The sequence below is a fragment of the Arachis duranensis genome, chromosome 2 (genome assembly GCF_000817695.3).
Source record: "Arachis duranensis cultivar V14167 chromosome 2, aradu.V14167.gnm2.J7QH, whole genome shotgun sequence".
Classification (NCBI taxonomy): Eukaryota; Viridiplantae; Streptophyta; class Magnoliopsida; order Fabales; family Fabaceae; genus Arachis; species Arachis duranensis.
Window position 1 is genome coordinate 82,863,735 of NC_029773.3, and position 22,128 is coordinate 82,885,862.

The following is a 22,128-nucleotide window of genomic DNA, read 5'->3' on the forward strand; positions in this document are numbered from 1 at the left end:
GTTCAGGGATTCTCACGTCGAAAAATTCGCGACGATAGTGAAATAAAACTTGCAAATCCTTGTCACTGTCTATCACAAACGAGTCATACTTCACCCCATCGCGAACTACAGAAATCAAAATTCTGAAATATAACTTCTCTATCTATTTCATTCCCTGCAGTCCCAATTTCTGTAGTACAGTATTCTGAAAATCAACAAGACTCGTAGATGCTCTAACAAAGACACTCAACGGATCCTTATCAGTAAATTTTATACCTGATCGTGTTTTTTTCTTTATCGTGCCTTTGTAGTGCACAAGAACTAGAAAACTCTCTTCACTAGCCATTGTGAATTTACCTCAATTCAACACTCCACATTAATGCCCTATTTATATAGCACACACTCTTTAAGTAAATCGAATTAAATCAATTCGATTTTATCATATGTATTACTTTGATAGTAAACTTCAATTTACCATGATCTACTCTTTATGTAAATCAAATCATATTTATTCGAATTACATGTATGAATATCCAACGTAAATCAAACCATATTGATTTAAATTACATGTATCAATATTTTTTAACGTAAACCGAATTATATTGATTCAAATTGCATGATATCCTAGTAAATCAATTTCATTGCTTCGATTTATATAAAATTATACTAAATCGATTTAGACTATTTTGATTTATATAAAATGAAAATAAATCAAAATAAATTGATTCGATTTACATAAAATTAAAACATTCACATACATTCATTCTTTGCATTTAGGATATTCACATAAATTTCAAACCCTAATGGTTTATTTATGTGATTTGCCTTAAATACCCATACAAAATATTGCATGATGAAGAATTTTAAATATGTTTCCAGAAGTTTGTTTATTGGGAAAAAATATTAGTACGTAAAGTAAAGATGGAGGAACCGACTCAAATTTTTATTCCTGTACTTTGTATCTGCCGACTGTGGAGTAGCTAGTATAGGGTTAAATTTATTTTTAATTCTTAATTAATTGTAATATTGAGGTTTGAGTGTAATAATGTGTATTTTTATTTTTTTTCATTTTTTTTAATTGTTCTTTTGCAAACTTTGTTCCTGAATTCTGATCTCATAGCTTACGATCTTGCTTGCAAGTTGATCGTCAAGTTGCATATAATGTGAGAGAAGTTAGGGCATTCTAGCCTCCATGTTTGCGAAAATTACAAAACTGCCATTCTTTTCTTTGTTGACAAATAAATGAATTAGAGCGTCCATCATGCATAAAGTCAAGAATATCCCACGGCACTTGTAAATTTAATCCTATTTTATATATTTTTGCTTCATTTAATTATTATTAGTGGATCTTTTTTATGAAAAAACTAAAAAGGATATAAATTTTTTTTATTTGTATTATCTTGCTAAACCACTAAAGATTGTACAAGTTTTTGTTATTATTTTTCTAATACTGAACAGATCATAGTCTTCAAAAGTTGTAACACACTAATTATATAGGTCTCACCATGCAGGAAGATGTGTTTCTTTTTTCTTTAATGGACAAAAATGTGTGTGTGTCTATATATATTATTTTTGCTTTTGTTATATATAAAATAAGTTTACTATATGCAATAATGTGAAAAGCAAAATGTAATTAAAGTAGAGAAATTCCAAATGAATTTACTTTGAAATTTTAATATTTGATATATGTAACCCTGCTCTATGACTATGCACATTACATGTTAAGGACGCATTAGTTTTGAGTTGAAGATTTTAGCATTAAGCAAGACTCTCATTAATTACGACCTTACTAGGATTTTATTTAAAAATTTATTATTAGTCAATAAATTTTTATATACACAGAATTAAAAATCTTAAATACTTAATTAAACAGATAAATAAAATAATTATATATCCAACTAACTCAAATTTATTATTTTAGTGGAAATTTATAACAAATGAATTATATGATAAATTAGTAGTAAACATCCCACATAATAACACATTATTGTTGCCTGCCATTATATATATGTGGCCTTAATTTATTCACAAATTAATTCATATTCCCTGGCCTTATAAAAATAAGGCAAGGACTTATGCAAACAAGTGAAATATTTCCTTCTTGAGTAGGAATATAGTTAAAAGAGATAATGATGGGAGTAAGGATACTCTTCGCTGGAAAAACATGTCCCAATGTCCAACAATATAATGTGTTGGTATAGTCATGGGGAATCCATTATTTATTAAATTAATATAGATTTTAGATATTTTTACCCTGATATTTTTAAATGAAAGATATATTATCAATTCCATGTCGTTTTAATTGATTCCCTGCTTTTCATTATATTGAGCAGGTTTTTTTTTCTTTTTTGAATTGTTTCATACTTATGGGCAATTGGGCATCTTACTTTTTGATATATGTAAATTAGGGTAGTGCATGTGTTATGATTTTTTATGGTAAAAAATTACTTTTATAAACACCAGCTTGAATTTCTAAAATATTCCAATTCTTAAAAAATATTTATTTTTTACCAATTAAAATAAATAAAAACTAATTTATGAAGAGAGACATTTTAATATTTTCTAATTTTATAGAAAATTTTAAGTTTCAAAAATCAAAATCACCTTTTTAGAATTTGAAATAAATGCACCCTTTTGATAAAGAATCATTTTATAATCTTATTATTATCTCTTCTCATTTTCCTTTTGCAGTCATTAATAATATAGTTATTAAAAAAATAAATTGCCTGCATTATAACTAATATTACCTCAAATGCAAGATAGACAAAAAAAAAATGTACCATCTAACAATAAAAAAAGCATAATTGAAATACAAAAACACATTGGTAAACCCTCAACTTTGCTTTATTTTTTATGTATGATGAATCCAATTGTTTGAATTATCAAATATACCTCTAAATTGGCAAACATGTAAATTCCTTTGTTCATGAAGAAAGAGCTAGTAGGATGATTCATGAGATTGCATAAAAGTTGCATATGTATTCACATGAACATAAATTAAAAGAGAGAAACCCATTTTGGTAAATTGAAGTAGACCAAGTTGGTCCCTATTTTAATACATGACCCCCACATGAACCTCATTTAACCCCTTTCATCTTTTGAAAAATCCAACCCCACACACCACTGACCACACCCCACCCCTCTCCTCCCTCTCTCTCTCATCGCCCACAGACACCATATATAGGACCTACGATAAAAAAAACTACTATATAACCCTAACATCAATACCAACCCAAAACCCCTCCTCCTCTCTTTCTCTCTTCATTTCTAAAACAAAATCTCTTTCAAAATATCAAAATCTCATTAAAACCCTAAATACTATTCGTCATATTACCGATTTGATTAAATTTAGTTACAGTTTAAAAACTTCTAGTATAACTGTATAAGTCTCCTGTGCTGTAAACGAATCAAAGTGACAAAGGCTGAAGAGAAAAAATGCCTCCAAATCCACCAAAGTCTTCTATGCTAGTCCACCGGATCAACCACACCACTACCACGGGTGGTGCGGCCACTGTCACCAGATGCAATCATCTTAAGAAGAATTCTTCACCGGCCGTCGTCATCCCTGACGCTGTGGCGAGATACCACACGCATGCTGTGGCGGCGAACCAGTGCTGCTCAGCGGTGGTGCAGGAGATTGCCGCGCCTGTTTCTGCCGTATGGTCCGTCGTCCGCCGCTTTGACAACCCCCAGGCCTACAAGCACTTCGTGAAGAGCTGCCACGTCATCGGCGGCGACGGCGCCGTAGGAACAGTCCGTGAGGTCCACGTCATCTCCGGCCTCCCCGCCGGCCGGAGCACCGAGAGACTCGAGATCCTCGACGAAGAAGAGCACGTCCTCAGCTTTAGCGTCGTCGGCGGAGACCACCGCCTCGCGAACTACCGATCCGTTACTACGCTTCATTCCTCCGGCGGCGGAGATTCCTCCGGCTCCGGCACGGTGGTTGTGGAATCTTACGTGGTGGATGTGCCTCCGGGGAACACAAAAGAAGACACGTGCGTTTTTGTGGACACAATCGTAAAATGCAACCTTCAATCTTTGGCGCATATCGCTGAGAATTTAACAAGACGAGACTGCATCAACAACAATAACACCAAGTTCTGTACCTAATTTCTTTTTTTTTTTCCCTTAATTTTTAATTTTTGCATTTTTAATTTATAGTAGTTCTATTATAACTAAGATATAAATATTTATGTGTCTATATATTATATATATTGGGAATTATTATTAGTTAAGCTTTTGGACTTAACACATTTTGCTTGGGTTAGTTAGGGGGTGGGATATTATTATTTCTTGTTACAGCTAAGTTGGTGATGACTCTCTAAAGTATAATCCCCTAACATTATTGCTACATGTAAAGTTGATGATCTACAAAATCAACCAATTTTGGGTTGGTGTAATTGTTGATTAAGTGTTATGATGAAATATGAATATAATTTGTGAACATTGGTATTTGATTGTCCTTTTTGATAATATGTATGTAGAATAATATATCATATATATATACATTGTTATTAAAGTAAGAAAATAGTATATGTAACAATTTGTAAGTGGAGTGAAAAAGTTAATGCGATTGGGAATCTATTTATTAATTAGTGGAAGGATGGTGATGAGATGAAGAGAATTGCACTAAGTACATATATTCATTGATAAATTAATTTGGTGATGAGTTTGTGTGAATTTAGTGTTATATTGAACATAAAAAAATTTGGGTAGTGTTTTGTTATGTCATGATGAATTGCAAGTTTCCACATGAAATAATATATTCTTGAGCATTTTAAATTTGAGCTCCCATTACTCCCATCACAAGCTAAGGCGAATCTATGGATGAAGATGGTACTATTTTCTTTTCCGGTATAGATTTTTGCCTTTCGCTTTTCCTATTGCATATAATTAACCATATATATAAATATAAATCAAATATATAAAATTTAATTTTAATCTACTCTCAGTATAAGTTAAAAATATTATATATACATATATATATTTCAATTATATATCACCATATTAGTAAATAACTACTAATTATTTATACGAATAAATGTGATTAAGTGATTATATAAAATATTTTGCATTGTGAATGAATCAAAATTAAACTCTATATATTGGTAAAAATTTGTATGAGTACATAGATACTTATTAGGAGTATATTTCTTTTTCAATAGAAGCATTTTATATCTTTCGAATTATATATATCTAGTAACATTTCTAGGAGAGGTCCTTTCGGGATACGACTTTGAATTATCTTTACATTTCTAGTCATACACAAAAATAAATAAATTTATGAATAAATAAGAATATTTTTAAGTTACCTTATCCTGCCTATATCTATAATATAAATTAGAAAAATAGTGAAAATATTAGTTTAAAAAAAAAAACAAATGAAGCAAGGCATATTAAAAGGTATATACTACGATATATCTACCAAGCTGTCGTTAGCTGTAAACAACATTATATAACTTCAATTTGAAATTATATATATGTATTTATTCATTTATGTATTATTATTATTATTATTATTATTATTATTATTATTATTATTTATGAGGCAGAGAAGAGTAAAAGCATATGAAACAACGATACATACATGCAAGTTGCATAATAATAATAATGGTACTATATATATGCAGACGTACTTTAGTGTTATTTTAATTGAACAAGTTGCATTGCATATTTTTCTATATTGAATTTAATTTGGTGAGAGAGAGCGTGGAAAGAGAAAGAAATGAAATCAAAGGGGGGAAGCATTGAAGAAGGAAATGCTTAAAATAGAGAGAGAAAGATAAGAAAAGGGTGGCATCATGTTTGTTTGAGTGTGAATCATGAATAGTATTCATCGTCGCTTTCTGCAACTTGCCCTTGCAAGTGGCACATATTTAATAATATTTTTTCTTTTTATTAACACTCCACTATTATTAAATCTACAAAATAGAGAAAATAAGCAGTTATTTTCAAAAACAACTGCGACATAAAAATGACTTAAATATATGTTTTTATTTCAAAAAATAAGTACTATACAAGTGAATTTTTTGTATTGTATATAAATTAAAAATTAATTCATAAAAAATTCTATCTCTATTTAAAGATTTTGTAGTTAGTCAATAAATTATTACATGTAAAACGAGTACAAGATTTAAATTAGCTAAATAATTATTTATTTTTATTTTTAGTATTTATAAATTATAGAAAAACTAAGCATTCACAATAATAAGTATGCATATTCATAAAAAATCACTAAGTGTTTGGTAAAATTTTTATTTTTAAAAGTAGCTTATAAAAGTTAACTTTTAAAAAATAATTTTTAAAAGTTGTAGTATTTATGTTTGGTAAATCAAATCAAAAATAACTTTTAATAAACATAAGTAACATCAATTATGTTTGATAAAATAGTTTTTAAAATTTAAAAATATTATAATAGACATAAATACAAATATTAAATTTAAAAATTAGTTAATATATTAGACTTTTAAATTTTAAAAAGCACAAGTCAACTTTAAAAAACTCTATTTTAGGTATTTTCAAAAGTATTCCGATCTCTTAAAAACTGCAAACATAGGCACATGATCTTTTTTATTTACCAAATACAAAATGAAGAGTTTGAACTTTTAAAAAACACAAGCACTTCTTTAAAAAATTTTACCATATCAAACCTAACTATACGATAAGACTTAAGAATATGCAATTATTTCAACCTGTCTAAAGTTACCTTAGCAAAAATAAATTAATTTTTTCTCGAAAAATTAGTAACATTTTTAAAATACAAGTATTTATCAATTAATTATTTTTCATAAGTTATGAGAGAACACATACGTACAAGAGGAAGAAGGGATAGAAAGAGAGAGTAGTAGATGGTCTTAATAATAATCCCTGTTCCTTGCACCATCCTTTTTGTTTGTCCACTTTTGGGGATGAGTTGAATATTGAATATTGAATTTTTGAATATTGAATATGAGAATATTAATGCCTCTCTTCAACTTAATTCCATTCACCTGTCACGCTACCTTCTCGAGTGTTTCTTAAGTTCTTTCACATTTTTTGTTAGGCTTTCTAAAGATAAGATTTAAATTAAACTTTTTGAATATTTATTTTTTATATGGAGTTAATAATATATAATGTTAAATTAGACATACTAATTATAATACAATATTAGAGCCCATTTTTATATAGTTGTTATAGAGACATCTCTGAAATTGTCCAATTAGGCTTTAATTTATTAAAATTAATAATGTAAAAATTTAATTATTCTCTTTGATCTGAAAATAAGGTTAATTGAAAATTAATTCAATGGGCAAACCAATAAAAATTCTCTCTAAATGATTGGGCTAATTTTCTAAATATGATAAAGACAAAAATATTTTTAAAATATTTTAAATTATAATAAAATAACAAAAAAATTAACTTTTTATAAGTAATAAATGAATTATATATATTTAACAAACCTCTTAAGTGTATTTGATTTGAAGTTTTAGCAAAAATATTTGAATAGTGCATGTAAAAAATAAAACTAAAATTCAATTTTAGACTTTATTTTCATATTACAAAAAAATCTACTTATCTCAGAATTATCAAATTTTAAGAATACAATATCTCATTTTTATAATTATATTTAAAAAATCACATTAAAATTTAATTTTTAAATTTTTTTGAAAATATATATTTAATGATTAAATAGTTTTGTCGCATTTTAAAATATTTTGAGATTTTTTGTATTGTTAACGAATTTGGGGTATATTTAATTTTGTAAGTAATTTGATAATTCAAAATCATTTTTGGTGGTTTGTTTTGATTCAAAAGTAGAAGGGTAAGTTTTTGTAATTTAAGTCTAAATTTTTTCATCCATACAATTTGAACTTAAACAATTATTTCAACATAAATATTAAACTACTTATTACAATGACCATAGGTTAAGTAATCTTCTTTATTTTTAACTCCCATATTATTATTCTAAGAGAGAAAGAAATATCTTTCTTGCTCTGGGAAATATCATGGATTCTTGGTATCCATTTCAAGTAAAACGAAAAGCAAAAGCTAATGATAAAAAATATTTTTTCATTATTACTCCGAATGAATTTAATAGTTTTTAAAACTTTGATTGGAAAATTTTCCTATACCCTCTATATATTATTCTGAAAATGACCTTACAACAAGTCAGTAACCATATTATTTAATTGAACTTTTGCATTGTATCACTCATTTCGTCACTGCTGTGCCAAGTACAACTACTGTAAAGCCCCAACAAACGGGTAAGGTTCATAGATATTCCATTACTGGATTTCAATTAAGCTATGTATAATTATTAGTCATGTTTAGAACAAGCAATATTAACATTTAAAAATATTATTAAATCTTAAATTATTATAATTATTAGTCATTTAATAATAACATTGTTAAATCTTATATATCATGAAATCACTCATTATTCAAAAAATTTAAGTTAGATAAAAAGAAACAGTATAAATAATTATATTTTTAACATTTCTTTTTTTATATATTTTTGCATAAATTATCTTTTTTTATTTGCTTTATACTAATTTTTTTATTTTTGAAATTTATTAAAAATTAAATTATTGACCTTTTGAACAATAGATATATCATATCATAAAATCACTTATCACAAAAATTTAAACTAATAAAAAGAGATAATATAGATGATTATATCTCTAACAAATTTGATAAAATTTTTGAATATTGTTATAAACTTTACTTGATAAAATATATTTTTTCATCAAGATACAAGTTGATCATCACATCACATGAACTTGAAGTTTTGTGATGAGAACTCAAATAATGGGAATATATTGACACTTTTTCTTCTCTTTTATACATATATTCAAAGAATAATAATATAATTAGGAGTCTATGAAAAAAAAAAAACAATAATAATTGTTTACTTCTAAAATGATAAAGATAAAAAATATTGATACAAAAAATCAAAGAAAAATATATATACAATCCAGAATAGATATATAAGTCCTAATTTCGACATATGAAAAAAAGACCAACTAAACAATATTACAACAATAAAATATACCAAAATACATAGTATTTTTTCATACTAAAACTTCTAAAAGGGGCAAGACAAAAGTTGTGGAACCTCGGATAAGTTTGCACCAAAAGAAGTGATGGAAAAAAAAGAATGCCATGCATTTTCTTGTCTTCACGGAACTTGTTTTACTTTTGACTTCATGAGATCTCCATTAATGAACAGCCTGAGCCATAGATTTATCTTCAACCCATCCTTATCCAAAGATATTCCTTGGTATAATTGAAAACAAAAGCTTTATTTGTATAAATTAAAGAAATTTATGCAAACATTTAATCATAAATATCAAATTAATGATCATATCACTAAAATTAATTATATAGTGCTTACATATATTATTTTAAAAAAATTTAAGAAAATAATTTGATTAGATGACAATATAAAATTTATTATATTATAAGTATATCAAAATTAAACGAAGGTCTAGTATATATAGTATTGGTTATCCGATCATTAGTCCCTTAATCAAGTGGTGAGGATTCAGTTCCTAAAATTTATTACTAGATGTATAATCTTTAACTGGAAGTTTAAGTGATAAAGAATTAGTTACTATTGGCCACGATAAACACCATGACAGACAAAAAAAATATATTAATTCATAATAAAAGATATAAATAATAGAAAAGATATTAATTATTATTATGGAAACTTTAATAAAATAAAAAAATAAATATGTAATCACTATTAAATTTCTAGCCTTCATTATACATAAGTCCTACTACTTTAATTCAAGAAATATTTAACATTCATTTTTTCATTTTACCAATTATTCACCTTATTAGAAGAAGTTCATCCATATATGGTTGTCCCGAACTTGCAGATACTCACAAAGATTATCCGCAATAGAGATTATCAGAAATCTACAAAATTTTCATAGAAATGAAATCTATTTTTGTGGATAAATAGAGACGGAATATTAGTATAAAATAATTTTACACAAACAATTAATTATATATTCTTATTATATTAATAAAAATAATTAATTTTTAAATTTATTACTTAAAAAATTATCTAAACAAAATGATTATATAAAAAATTTTACACTATTAGTATATTATAATTAAATTTATCAATAAATTCAAAAGTTTTGTAAATTAAATGATTGATAGCATTTAATTAATTTTGTGTATGCAATTTTTTTAACACTAAAATTTATAAAGAAAGTTAAACTATTTGTAATTTCTTATACAAGGAATGTGTCCAAATATTAGGAATTAGAGTAGAATAATTGTGGTAGAGATATAACTATTCATATATCTTTTTTTATGATCGACTTAGGAAAAGTAGCTAATATCATAACATATTATCAAAGTTTTATAATCGAAAGGTCTAAAATTCAAATCTTATAAGATCCCAAAAGAAAAAGAATTTAGCACAAGGCAAATTAAGAAAAATATAAAAATTTAACCAAATTTAAAAGAAACTCTCATTTAAAAAATGTGTTAAAAATATAATCATTTATATATATTTTTTATCAGCCTAAATTAAAAAAAAAGTAGTATCATGATAAATTAGCTTATGTGATTTAATTATGTATTTCAGCTAATTGGTACATTATTGGTACATATGCATGTACTGTATGCTTTGGTTAATTTGAATATATTTCCAAAATAAAATTTTTATATTATAATCTAATTATGTATTATTACAATTATTGCATGTATTGTATTTTTTACTACTTAAAGTCTGTTCAGATTCTTAAATATAATTGAATAATAGCACGCTTAACATAATTGTATACTATTATATCGTGCATATTAACTAAATTCGTTAATTATTTTTCTTTTTATTATATATTTATCCTCAACAACCAAACACATAACCCAAAAATATACTAGTATACTAAAAGAGTAAAATGCAAATGTAACTCTTACCAGAAACACTCTTAAAAGTTGCAAATAAATCTACCTAGTATGTGGTTACCTTAGTTTGTTAACCCACTAAAAAAGAAGATTTGATATATGAAGCATGCATACATACACATGAGGGAATTAAGAAAGTGACACTACTTTGTTGGTTTCTCTTATCTCTTCCTCATTTGTGTTTTGAGGTAGAAAAGGACTTAAGATAGTGGAGAGGACAATAAGGGCTTCGACCATTCTTCAAGCAATGTCATTGGTTGTGAAAACGTCAACAACATAACCTTAATATATATCATTTAATTGATCCTTCCCTCCACATATCATATCATATCATATCAAATCAAAGTTCCAAACAACATAATTACTATAGAATATTTTTTAAAAAAATAGTGCTTCAAATAATTGCCATCATATTAAACCACATAAAATAAGGTAAGGTATATAGTAAAGTTTAGTAGATGAAGCATAAAATATCTTTCTAAATAGTTTAATATGCATTATCTCATAAAATTATTTATTCTATAAATTTAAATCTTAAATAGAAAGCAAACAAATAATTATACATCTAACATTAATTTTTAATCTATATAAATTGGAGCTAAATTTTAATTAGTCAATGTTGAATATAGTACATTATTATCTGATTCTTATTGTAAAACACTATGAGTTAAGAAATATCAAGTACACTAAACTTCTAAATGCATCATTGTTCTCCACCTACCATTTTCAGTGGGACATGTTTGGCTATGGATGACAATAATCTTCTACCTCACTATCCATCATCAAGAAAGCTTCAAAATTAAAATTGAGGAATCATTATATTGCATTGCATCTTGAAAAAAACAAAGAAAGGTGCAAGCAATTATTGTAATAAATGGCAAATAAGGCATCACAAGAAATAGTGTTAGGAAACACTAGTACTAATAATGGAGGAATAAGAAGCACATTTCAATCACTTGTTTTAGTACTAACAACAATTGTAGTTGTGACTGGCGTTTATCTAACACAAGAAGGAGGAGAATGGTTTGAAGAGAGTAGTAGTAATAGTATGTCATCAATTATTGAAGAATCAAAATGCAACATGTTTAATGGTAAGTGGGTTTTTGACAACATAACTCATCCATTATACAAAGAGAAGCAATGCACATACATGTCAGATCAATTGGCTTGTGAGAAGTTTGGAAGGAAGGACCTTAGCTACCAGAATTGGAGGTGGCAGCCACACCAATGTCACATACCAAGGTCTTTTAATTAATTAATTTCCATCCCCTTAATTAAGTATTAGCTTATTATCACATTTTTTCTTTTAATTTTGGAAAATTATAATTTTATGTAACTACATCATATCTATTCTTTCAATTTTCAGGTTAGTTTGACTAATTTAGTACATTGAAAAATCATCAATACATATATATCTAGATAGACAATTGTTGGTTTGTGTTAAGAGACAAATTTTTGTTCAGATATTAGTACTATAGACCTATATTTTGACAAGACTATTGCTCAGAGACAACTAATTTTAATTCAGTGGTAATGTATTTTGGCTTTGGCGGCTGTAATTGCCGTAAATAGATTTATCCTAATTAGATATTATTAATCGTTTTTTATTTTGTCGTTAAAAGCTAAAGTTTTAGTGACAATTATTAATTATCGGTAAAAACCTTTCTTAAGGTTAAAAAAAATTCTATAACTTATCATTATAACATACAATAATAATAATAATAAATATATAATTGTTACAAAAAATTAACTTAAAAAAATGGTCATAATATAATACTATTGTCACTAAAATTAGTTTTTTTACACTGTTTAAAGCATTCAAACTTCTCTAGACAATTATTGATACATTAATGGGTAAAACATAATTTTTTGTCTTTAAAATTTGTTAAAAATATATCTAAGTTTTATTTTATTTTAATTTTGTTTTAAAATTTTTTTATTTGCATCAAATATATTCTTGGCGACTAATTTTTTAAAAAATTTAGGACCAATTCAGTAACAATATTCACAAAACATCTTTTAACATAAACAACCCAAACATATTTGTCATGTATTATTATTAGATTAGTCCTAATTTTTTTGAAAATTTAGTTATCAGAAATATATTTGATACGTGTGAAAAACTTTTAAGAAAATTAAAACAAAATAAAATTTATGAATATTTTTAAAATTTTTAACAAATTTCAAGAACAAACAATATATTTTACCATACGTTAGTTTTTTTTTTTAAATGTATTAATTTAGTCAATTTATATTATATTTTTTAGCTTAGTTGAATGTGGCCCATCTTTTTGTGTTATATAATTATTATAGGTTCAATGCCACAGCAATGCTTGAAAAGCTAAGGAACAAGAGGCTTGTGTTTGTGGGGGATTCACTCAATAGAGGCCAATGGATTTCAATGGTTTGCCTTGTCGAGTCTTCAGTGCTCCCATCTCTTAAATCCATGCGCACCATTGCCAATGGCTCACTAAGTATTTTTAAGGCCATAGTAAGTAATCTTAGGCATTATAAGTAGTAGAAGAATAGAGCTATATATAGTTGCTTCTATCATCGCATGAACATGGACAATAAACAATAATAAAAAAGTTTAATTATTCTGTGAATTCGTATAATTTTATTAAATTTTTAATTAGATTCTTATATATTTTTTTTATTGAGTTCCTATATCATATTAAATTTTGTAATTAAGTCTTTGTGGTGATAAAAACGTTAAAATTATTGGAATATTTCATTAAACAAAATGAATATGTCTAGTACTTGACTGAATATTCTATATAATTTAATAGAATATTCCGTTAATTTCAACGTTTTTGTCACGGTAGGAACTTAGTTATCAAATCTGATACGATATAGAGACCCAATTAAAAAAAAATAGAAATCTAATTAAAAATTTAGCGAAACTATAGAGACCGACAAGATAATTAAAACTAATAAAAAATACCATGCAAAAGATATTTTTATAGCTAATATGATTATATGATTAAAAGAATTTTAATTTATGATATCTATTTTATGGCAAGTATAATGACTATATGGACTTGATATTCTTGAAATCCAAATTAATTTTTCTTCATTTCTAAAATTATACATTGATCAAAATTTAGATATATAGTTCTATGTTTTGTGAAATATAATATTAAACACTTATAAATATAATATTGTCCTCTCCTAAAATTAAAGGAAATTAATATCAACCGATGAATAAATAAATAAGAGTTTAATTTTTATGTGCTGATAATGTAAAACATTTTACGCAGTCGTTTAATTACATCTGTCTTTTTGGATGACCACACAATTAATATAAAAAGTAGTTATTTTTGTTAATAGAACATTATATAATTAGACGCACGTATAAAATTATTTTACACTACTGTACTGATAATGCACTAAAATCAAATTCATAAAGAAAAATCACAAAAATTTCACTAAATATAAAAGAGCAAAATCATTGTAATTTATCCTTGAAAAGATCCGCTACACTATTAAACTAATTCTTTAATTTTCTCATGTTTCAAAACATGAGCAGAGAAACAATTTCTGATTAGACACATGGGTTTGATTATTAATTAGCCAACATTTGACAATTGCAAAAGAAAACAACTTATTATTATGTGACTAATAACAGTTTATGGATGTTAACTTTGACAAAATTGAAATGAAAGGAATACAATGCAAGCATAGAGTTCTATTGGGCCCCACTACTAGTAGAATCAAACTCAGATGATCCAATAAACCATAGAGTAGCAAATAGAATTGTGAGGGTCAAGAGCATTGAGAAGCATGCTAGGCATTGGACTGATGCAGACATTCTGGTCTTCAACACTTTCCTTTGGTGGAGAAGGCGTGCAATGAATGTTCTGTGAGTATACACACATCTTTTACCTAACCATCACTTTCTTAATTTCATCAACTAATTTAATTTACTGCTTTATTGCCTATGTTATGTGATCATCTACAACTACTCCAATGTTAATTTCCAACCACCATTTGTATAATAATGATTGTGTTTTCGAAATGTTTTCTAAACATAGTAAGTACTAAGTAGTTGTATAGATATTATTATTCTTATTATTACTATTAATTATCAAATGACCTATGTATTTAAATGTGTATGTATAAACATTGGGGGTATAAACTATAAATATAATGTAGGGTGTAATTGTAGTTTATTCCTGGATTTGTGACATTTTTTTTTGTTTCTCACAGTATTTTTTAATTCGGCAGATTAAAGATTAATCAGTTACATATCTAAACTAATTCAAACTTCCAACACTTGTTTAAGTAGATTAGTGAACTCACTACTAAACAAACCCAAGTTGGTTATTTATTTTAAAATTTTAACAATAAACAAAGTATAGATCCATGAACTTTCTGAAAATGGGTAGATTGTTGTCTAAAATAAGTTCATTATACTTGAATTTTAGGTTATGTTCGATTAGCCCATAATTTTTTTGGCTATTTTTTTCGATAGAGAGAAAATTGGTGTGTAATATATAATTTTTGAAAGGTTGGTGTTTTTCTTTAGTATGAAGTTATTTTTTTTAAAATTGTTATAGAATAAATCGGACGGTTAGATTTGTTAAAAAAGAAGAAAAATGAAATATAAGAATTTGATTTGAGTGAGGTATACAAATCTTGAGGGTCAGATTTGTATTTTAAATAGCAAATTTGATAGTCTGATTTATGTCCTCCACATCTTAGTTAAGCACACCATACTTTAATAATGTTGCAGAACACTATCTTCTCCCCAATATAAAAAATAAAAGGTGAATTTTTTCTTCATATGCAACTTCATCCCCTACAAATGTATTATATAGAGTAAATGCTTTTTTCATGCTCCATATAAATATCAGCCACACAATATTAGAAGGTAAGCAAGAAAAAGTAGAGTAAAATATTGAATTTTGTAGTTATAGATCTTTGTGAAGTATGGTACTATTACTCCATTGATAGAACTACTTTTCCAAAAAGTTATATTGTTAGCATAATGGTCAATCAGAATATTTTAAACTTAAGGAAAGGAACTAAAGTACAAATACTAATTTAATTTCTAGTCACCCTTACAATGTCTGATTATAGAAGTGTTTGTTTTTTTGGTGGAAACTAATATATATCTCTTTATGTAAAAAGTTAATATCTAAACATTATTAGATAACAATTTAGTCAAATACATCAAATTATCTAATAATTTTTAACAATCAACTTTACAAAAAAATAACTGCATATAAATTTCTACCTTATTTTATATGTGAAAATCCTGAAATACAAATAACATAGCTCTTTCCTCTTCTTTTTTCTTTATATGATTACAATATGTGAAATGAGTAGGTGGGGATCATTTGAAGATCCAGATGCAGTGTACAAAAGGGTTGAAATGGTGAGAGTCTATGAAATGGCATTGAGGACTTGGTCAGATTGGTTGGAGGTCCATGTTAATCGTAGCAAGACACAGTTGTTTTTTGTTAGCATGTCACCCACTCACCAAAGGTTTAATTACAATCTGACTTCTCACCAACCTTAAAAGAATAATATAATTATGATATTTGCATATTTATCTATGGGTATTTATTTTCACATTAACTCCTCCCTTCTTATGCACTATGCCTTTTTGGGAGACAGAACCCATCTAAAACTATGATAAAAAATTAAAGTTATTTGTTATGATGTTAAGTTTAATGATGAGTTTCCATATGAGATGTTTATGATTTTAGAAATTCTTAGGGTGTGTTTGGTTTGTGTTTTTATTTTTTATTTTCTGTTCACTGTTTTCACTTTTTCTTTCACAAAATCTAGAAAACAAAAATCACTAAAAATGAAAAACAGAAAATGAAAGCACAAACTAAACGCATCCTTAGTTGCTGCAAAAATGCTGCCTATATTTGTACTCACAATCAATTAAGAAACTTTGTGTAGATACAAGTTTAATATGCTATCTTAGCACATACTTTAATACCGAATGTGCTCTATAAAATTTCATATTAAACTTGGGTCTATGCCAACACCTCTGTTTGCTATATTTGTAATACAAGTTAAGCAAATTGCAGGGCTCATGAATGGGGAGGAGTGAAGGGTGAAAACTGCTACAAAGAAACAGATTTGATTACACAAGAGGATTACTGGGGGAATGGTACTTTTCCATCAATGATGAGGGTGGTGGAAAATGTACTTCAAGATTTGAAATCAAGAGGCTTGAATGTTCAGATGCTTAACATCACACAGCTCTCAGAGTATAGAAAAGAAGGTCACCCATCTATCTATAGGAAGCAATGGGAGCCTCTAACAGAAGAACAGATTTCTAACCCAAAAACTTATGCAGATTGCATACATTGGTGCCTTCCAGGAGTTTCTGACACTTGGAATGAGCTTCTCTATGCCTATATTTTCCATCAATGACCAAAAACTGATTATAGAAATTTGGAATATGCAATGGCAATATAGTCATTAGAGTTTTACTTTTTACTTTTTTATTTTTTTCCCCTCTCTAATTGGTTTTGAGGGTGTATAAGTGTAAAGCATATTGCCTCTCCTAATCCTCAAAATATCACACATGTGCTAGTGACTTTTTATATTTTGTCTTTGTTTCTGTTTTTGTGTTCTATACTAAGTTTTTTTCCTTGGAATAATGCATGACAATATGACATTACCTTGTTTGCTTCATGGAAAAGCAAAGCATGTTTTAACTATTAGTGACATAAAAAATATGCAAGTGGCCAAGGAAAAATAGTAATTGAATTGCTGAGCTTTTGATTATTTGTTCCGTTTGACTGAAACAATCCATAAGGACACTGACAAGTGACAACTTAATTCAGTGACCACTAGCTGACTCTTGGTATCTTAGACAGATACATAACCTTAGAGTGAATGCCAAATAGCAAACCTAAGGTTATGAAATTCCCAAACTGACTACTAAGAAATTGAAAAATGCAAACAATATTATTAAGACTAATTATTCACTGACCTTTCAGTTTATTGTGGTTCATCTGCATGGTACTACTGGTGTCCGTGGTGCGCTTTAGTTTGGTTTGGTAGGAATCCAATCGTACAGAATTCAATTGGATTGGTTTGGTTGGTTTTTTGGTTTTTAAACTAGTTAAAAAACCAATCTATCCTAGTCATAATCCGTGTACTAAAAGGTTCTATCTTATTTTCAACCAGTAATATGCACTAAAATACCAAAACAAATTTAATTTCACAAATTGACACAATAAGTCATACAACACAATAAAACATAATTGAAAGTTCAACAAATCATCATAGGTCAACAACAAGAAAGCAAATATCATCAATCTGTGTTGAAAATCAACTATAGGTGTAGCAAATACAATGTCACTTGCATTACAAAAATAAAAGCATTGTCATTAATTAAACCTGCATCAGAAATGGAAGAGCAGAGCAAACTAGGCAGTGTCTGTTGCTGGTTGAGTCACCCCAAACTTCACCAATAGTTTATTCAATGCCTCTGGGGAGCAAACTTCATACTTGACCTTTCCAGAAGGTGAGAGGAAAACCTCTGCTAATTCAATCTTCTCTGAGGTCAAGCTTGTGCTGTCCATAGTCTTGCTTAATACCTTCAATGCAAGTTGCACGGCTTCTTCCCTCGAAATGTCATCCTTGTAGTCCTGTTTCAGTATTGACTGAGCCGCCTGGTTGTTTGCACCAATAGCTCCTGCTTTCCAACCGCCATAGTTTCCACTAGGATCACTCATGTAGAGTTGAAAGCCAAAGTTTTTGTCCCAACCTGCAAACAGGAATGAGACCCCAAATGGTCGAAGACCACCGAATTGGGTGTATCCTTGCTTAGTATCACAAAGAGACTGAACCAACTGTTCAACAGGCATGGGCTCTTGGTAGGCATATGTGTAGCGTTGTGCTTGGACCCTAGCTGTATTGATGAGGATGTTGGCATCCGACATTATCCCGGCAACAGCACATGCAACATGATCATCAATCTTGTACATTTTCTCAGTGGATGAAGAGGTTTGCAGCAGCTTGGATGTTACCTTCTTTTCGCCAACCAACACGACACCATCTTTTGATAAGATCCCTATGGCAGAACCAGCATTTCCAATAGCCTCCATTGCATACTCCACTTGATAAAGACGTCCTTCAGGGGAGAAGATTGTTGTACGGCTATCATATCTTCGCGACATATTGATTCCCTGATTTCTAGTTTAAAGGAAACACTAAAGAAGAGAGGAATCAATAATGTATTTCTTAGTAACAGAAAAATAAAAAATCAAAGATCTAAGCTTTTGATACTTTTCTCTATGCAAACCTACAAGATCTGCTAAAAGCAAAGACTACACAAAGATAGCAAACCATATGCAAAACATGCGTGTAGTGACAATGAACTGAAGACCAATTTTTATTATCATGAAGCATTAATAGAATATCAAGGATTTTGAAAGAGAAAAAAATTACAAGGGGTATTTTTATCCAATCAACATTACTACATACAAGTGTTCCATTGACATTAAAAGAGAACCCTGAAATCTTGAAATTTTAGGGTATAGGTATGTATTTTAGTGAAGAACTCTACCCAAGATCAGTGTGATCTATGTTAGAACAGTCGTTCAAGCTTCCCTCAACCAGAAACTAATTTCCTGCCATTTCCATTCTCCCTAAGTATATATAAATATATAGCTAACTAACTCAGCTGATTTATCTTGACATCCTTACCCTTGCCCTTCCTTGTGTAGATCTTTCCTTGTGAGTCTGCTACTATCACCATATTTGTAAACGTGTCCTCTTCGTAGAAGGAATCACCAAACAAATGAGACGCTTTCAAACAGTTTAAGAGCAAGTTATGCAAGGTAGAAAATCTGGTGATAGTGCAATTTCTCATCCAAACAACCTCCCAAAACCAAATGGAAGAACCATCATGAAAGGCTATAGAAATTGATTGTCTAAACAAAGTACAAGCCTAGGATTAAAACTTCCAAGGACAAGCATGAATGGCTTGTTGAGTTGATATCTCATCCATAATAATTGAATTCAACGACCTCAACAAATTTAACTAAAATACAGTTGTGAACTAATATATGAGTCCTATCAGCCATATCATTGGAAAGATTTTATGGCACATGATAGCAAAATCAAAGCAGCAGATCACAATCTAACTTCAATCAGATTTACCAAATCCCCGCTTAAGCCAGCACCAAGCGTTCTCAATTGCGAACTAATGGGTGTTGATCAAAATACAAAAAATATCAAAGCACCATTTCCGCGTGAACCAGTACAAAAGCAGAGTCCAACTCATCAAATAGAGAAAACTAACTGGAACTTGTCACAATCAAAGGTACAAACCAATGTAACTGACCTTAACACTTCTTGGGCTTAGCTTAGGTATTCAGTGTAAGTAAAGAATAAGGATTCAGTAGAGTTCATTTGTCGCTTACTAAATAAGTTCCTACCGAAGAAGGAAACAAACTTCTCATGCTAAGATTCTAGAATAAACACCAAACTCCACAAGTTTGGAAGAACTCAGCTAGTTTTATTCTATTCTAATATATGCTATTCTAAAATCAAATTTCTTCGCATATTTCCCATCTGACAGATTTTGAACTTAGGGGCTCTAAGCAACAACTTCCAATATCTCGCATGACAATTGAGAAAAAAAATACCCTGCTTGAAAGCAACACTAACTGTACAAGCCATGCCATTGCTTTGAAGATAATGAGGGGGAAAATTTTCCCTAAACCTAAACCCAAAACCAATCTTGACTACTGAAAATGCAGCAATCTATGTAAAATAGTGAAAGCTACGTTAACCTAGAGGATCAACATGGATAATTAAATCTTAGTTCTTAAACAACTATGATCAAAATTTTAATTCGTCGATAAAAAAAATGCGATCATTTGCTCAGATTCAACTAACAAATGGCTGAAAGTACCGAAGAATGTGGAACGCAACGAAGGTGAGAAGTAAATAATGAATGGAAAGAGGAATGTACAGGGAAAACAAAACGCACCGTTTGAAGGAGAAAGCGAGCTTCGGAGTGGAAGGGGAAGCAAGCGAGAGCAGTGAAGAAGGCACTTGCTTTGTCTCCAAGTCTAATTTTGTTTGGGCTTATTTGGGGAACACGAAAAGTACTCTACGGGAACGAGACTTGACTTCGCATTGCAAAAAAATAAAAGGTGAAATTGAAATGATAATTAGAATTACGGACCCTGAAAGTAACCATTTTCAGCGCCGGACGGAGAAGCTGAGTGAGCAGCAGTGTTGAATCACGAACCGGCGCGTACGGAGTCACAATTAGGTTTTAGCCTCAACTATAAAACGAAGAAGAGAGAGATATACAAAGCGTACGAAAAACCCTAACACTGGTGGAGTCTTGGGCCATTCAAAACCCGGTTGTTTGGCCCAATTCAAGGCCCAATAAGTGTTACGTTGGACCAATTGCACTTTGGCCCAATTATTTTATATCGGAGGAGTTCTTCTCCATTTTTAAAAATAGCTAAAGATCCTCTGACCAAAAAGCTAAAGATCCAACTCAAATAAAAAATTTAAGCCCGTCCAAAATAAATAAATATATAAAAAGTTTAAGGTTTAATTATTTTGTAGTCTCTATAGTTAGGTCTTTATACTTTTATTCTTTTTAATTAGATCCTTTTATTATATCAGATGTTGTAATTAAGTCAAGTGTTAGACATATCCATTTTGTTTAACAGAATATTTCGTTAATTCCAGTGTTTTTGTCACAACGGGAACTTAATTACAAAATCTGATATAATATAAGGACTTGATCAAAAAGAAAAAAAAAATATAGAGACCTAATTAAAAATTCAGTAAAACTATAGGAACCGACAGAGTAATTAAACCAAAATTTAACTAAAGATGATAATTAATATATTAAAAAGTGTTATTTTAAATAATTTATTTAAATATATCATACTATCTAATGTTTCTCAAATATTAGCTTTACTTCATGTGAATAGTCATCCTTTTAAAATGTATAAAAAATAAGAAATTTCCCTATGTATTTATTATGTATATATTTTTGTAAAATAAATATTATTCAAAAGAATTTAATTTTAAAGTACTTTCATATAAAAAATCTTTAGATGTGTATTCAATTATATATTATTGCATGATTAAAAATAACTATTATTCTTATTTACTTCATAATTAATTATCTGAATAAACAAACATAATTGAATGACTATTTAACAAATTTTACACGGTTAAAAATTAAAACTCTTATTCAAGAACTTGCATCGAGATTTTTCAACTTTGAACATG

General features: G+C 28.5%; 3 protein-coding genes across 5 annotated transcripts; 2 read left to right on the forward strand and 1 right to left on the reverse strand.

The window, feature by feature from the left end:
• The first annotated feature begins 3,093 nt into the window (after positions 1–3,093).
• LOC107475382 (abscisic acid receptor PYL4) lies at positions 3,094–4,423 on the forward strand. Its single transcript, XM_016095013.3, has one exon. The coding sequence runs from the start codon at positions 3,415–3,417 to the stop codon at positions 4,087–4,089; it is 675 nt and encodes a 224-aa protein (XP_015950499.1). The 5' UTR covers positions 3,094–3,414; the 3' UTR covers positions 4,090–4,423.
• A 7,299-nt stretch (positions 4,424–11,722) lies between these two features.
• Positions 11,723–17,953, forward strand: LOC107475381 (protein trichome birefringence-like 34). 2 transcript variants are annotated; one of them, XM_016095012.3, is made up of 5 exons: positions 11,723–12,126; positions 13,198–13,375; positions 14,550–14,746; positions 16,216–16,374; positions 16,932–17,953. In XM_016095012.3, the coding sequence occupies exons 1-5, from the start codon at positions 11,759–11,761 to the stop codon at positions 17,278–17,280; spliced, it is 1,251 nt and encodes a 416-aa protein (XP_015950498.1). In that variant the 5' UTR covers positions 11,723–11,758; the 3' UTR covers positions 17,281–17,953. The 2 variants fall into 2 exon arrangements, with proteins under 2 accessions (XP_015950498.1, XP_052113120.1); XM_052257160.1 differs by lacking the exon at positions 16,216–16,374.
• A 190-nt stretch (positions 17,954–18,143) lies between these two features.
• On the reverse strand, positions 18,144–21,178 carry LOC107475379 (proteasome subunit alpha type-4). 2 transcript variants are annotated; one of them, XM_052257161.1, is made up of 2 exons: positions 21,056–21,178; positions 18,144–19,070 (listed from the first exon to the last, which is right to left on the reverse strand). In XM_052257161.1, exon 2 carries the CDS (start codon positions 19,035–19,037, stop codon positions 18,285–18,287), a length of 753 nt encoding a protein of 250 aa, XP_052113121.1. In that variant the 5' UTR covers positions 19,038–19,070; positions 21,056–21,178; the 3' UTR covers positions 18,144–18,284. The 2 variants fall into 2 exon arrangements, with proteins under 2 accessions (XP_052113121.1, XP_015950497.1); XM_016095011.3 differs by having other exon boundaries at positions 20,858–21,150.
• Between the last annotated feature and the right edge of the window lie 950 nt (positions 21,179–22,128).

What these genes read in the sequence shown, in the direction of transcription:
- LOC107475382 (XM_016095013.3), top strand. Translation starts at nt 3,415, where the DNA reads ATGCCTCCAAATCCACCAAAGTCTTCTATGCTAGTCCACCGGATCAAC.
- LOC107475381 (XM_016095012.3), top strand. Translation starts at nt 11,759, where the DNA reads ATGGCAAATAAGGCATCACAAGAAATAGTGTTAGGAAACACTAGTACT. An exon ending in AGGCGTGCAATGAATGTTCT is followed by an intron (nt 14,747 to 16,215) that starts GTGAGTATACAC and finishes TGAAATGAGTAG; the next exon opens with GTGGGGATCATTTGAAGATC. An exon ending in ATGTCACCCACTCACCAAAG is followed by an intron (nt 16,375 to 16,931) that starts GTTTAATTACAA and finishes AGCAAATTGCAG; the next exon opens with GGCTCATGAATGGGGAGGAG.
- LOC107475379 (XM_052257161.1), bottom strand. Translation starts at nt 19,037, where the DNA reads ATGTCGCGAAGATATGATAGCCGTACAACAATCTTCTCCCCTGAAGGA.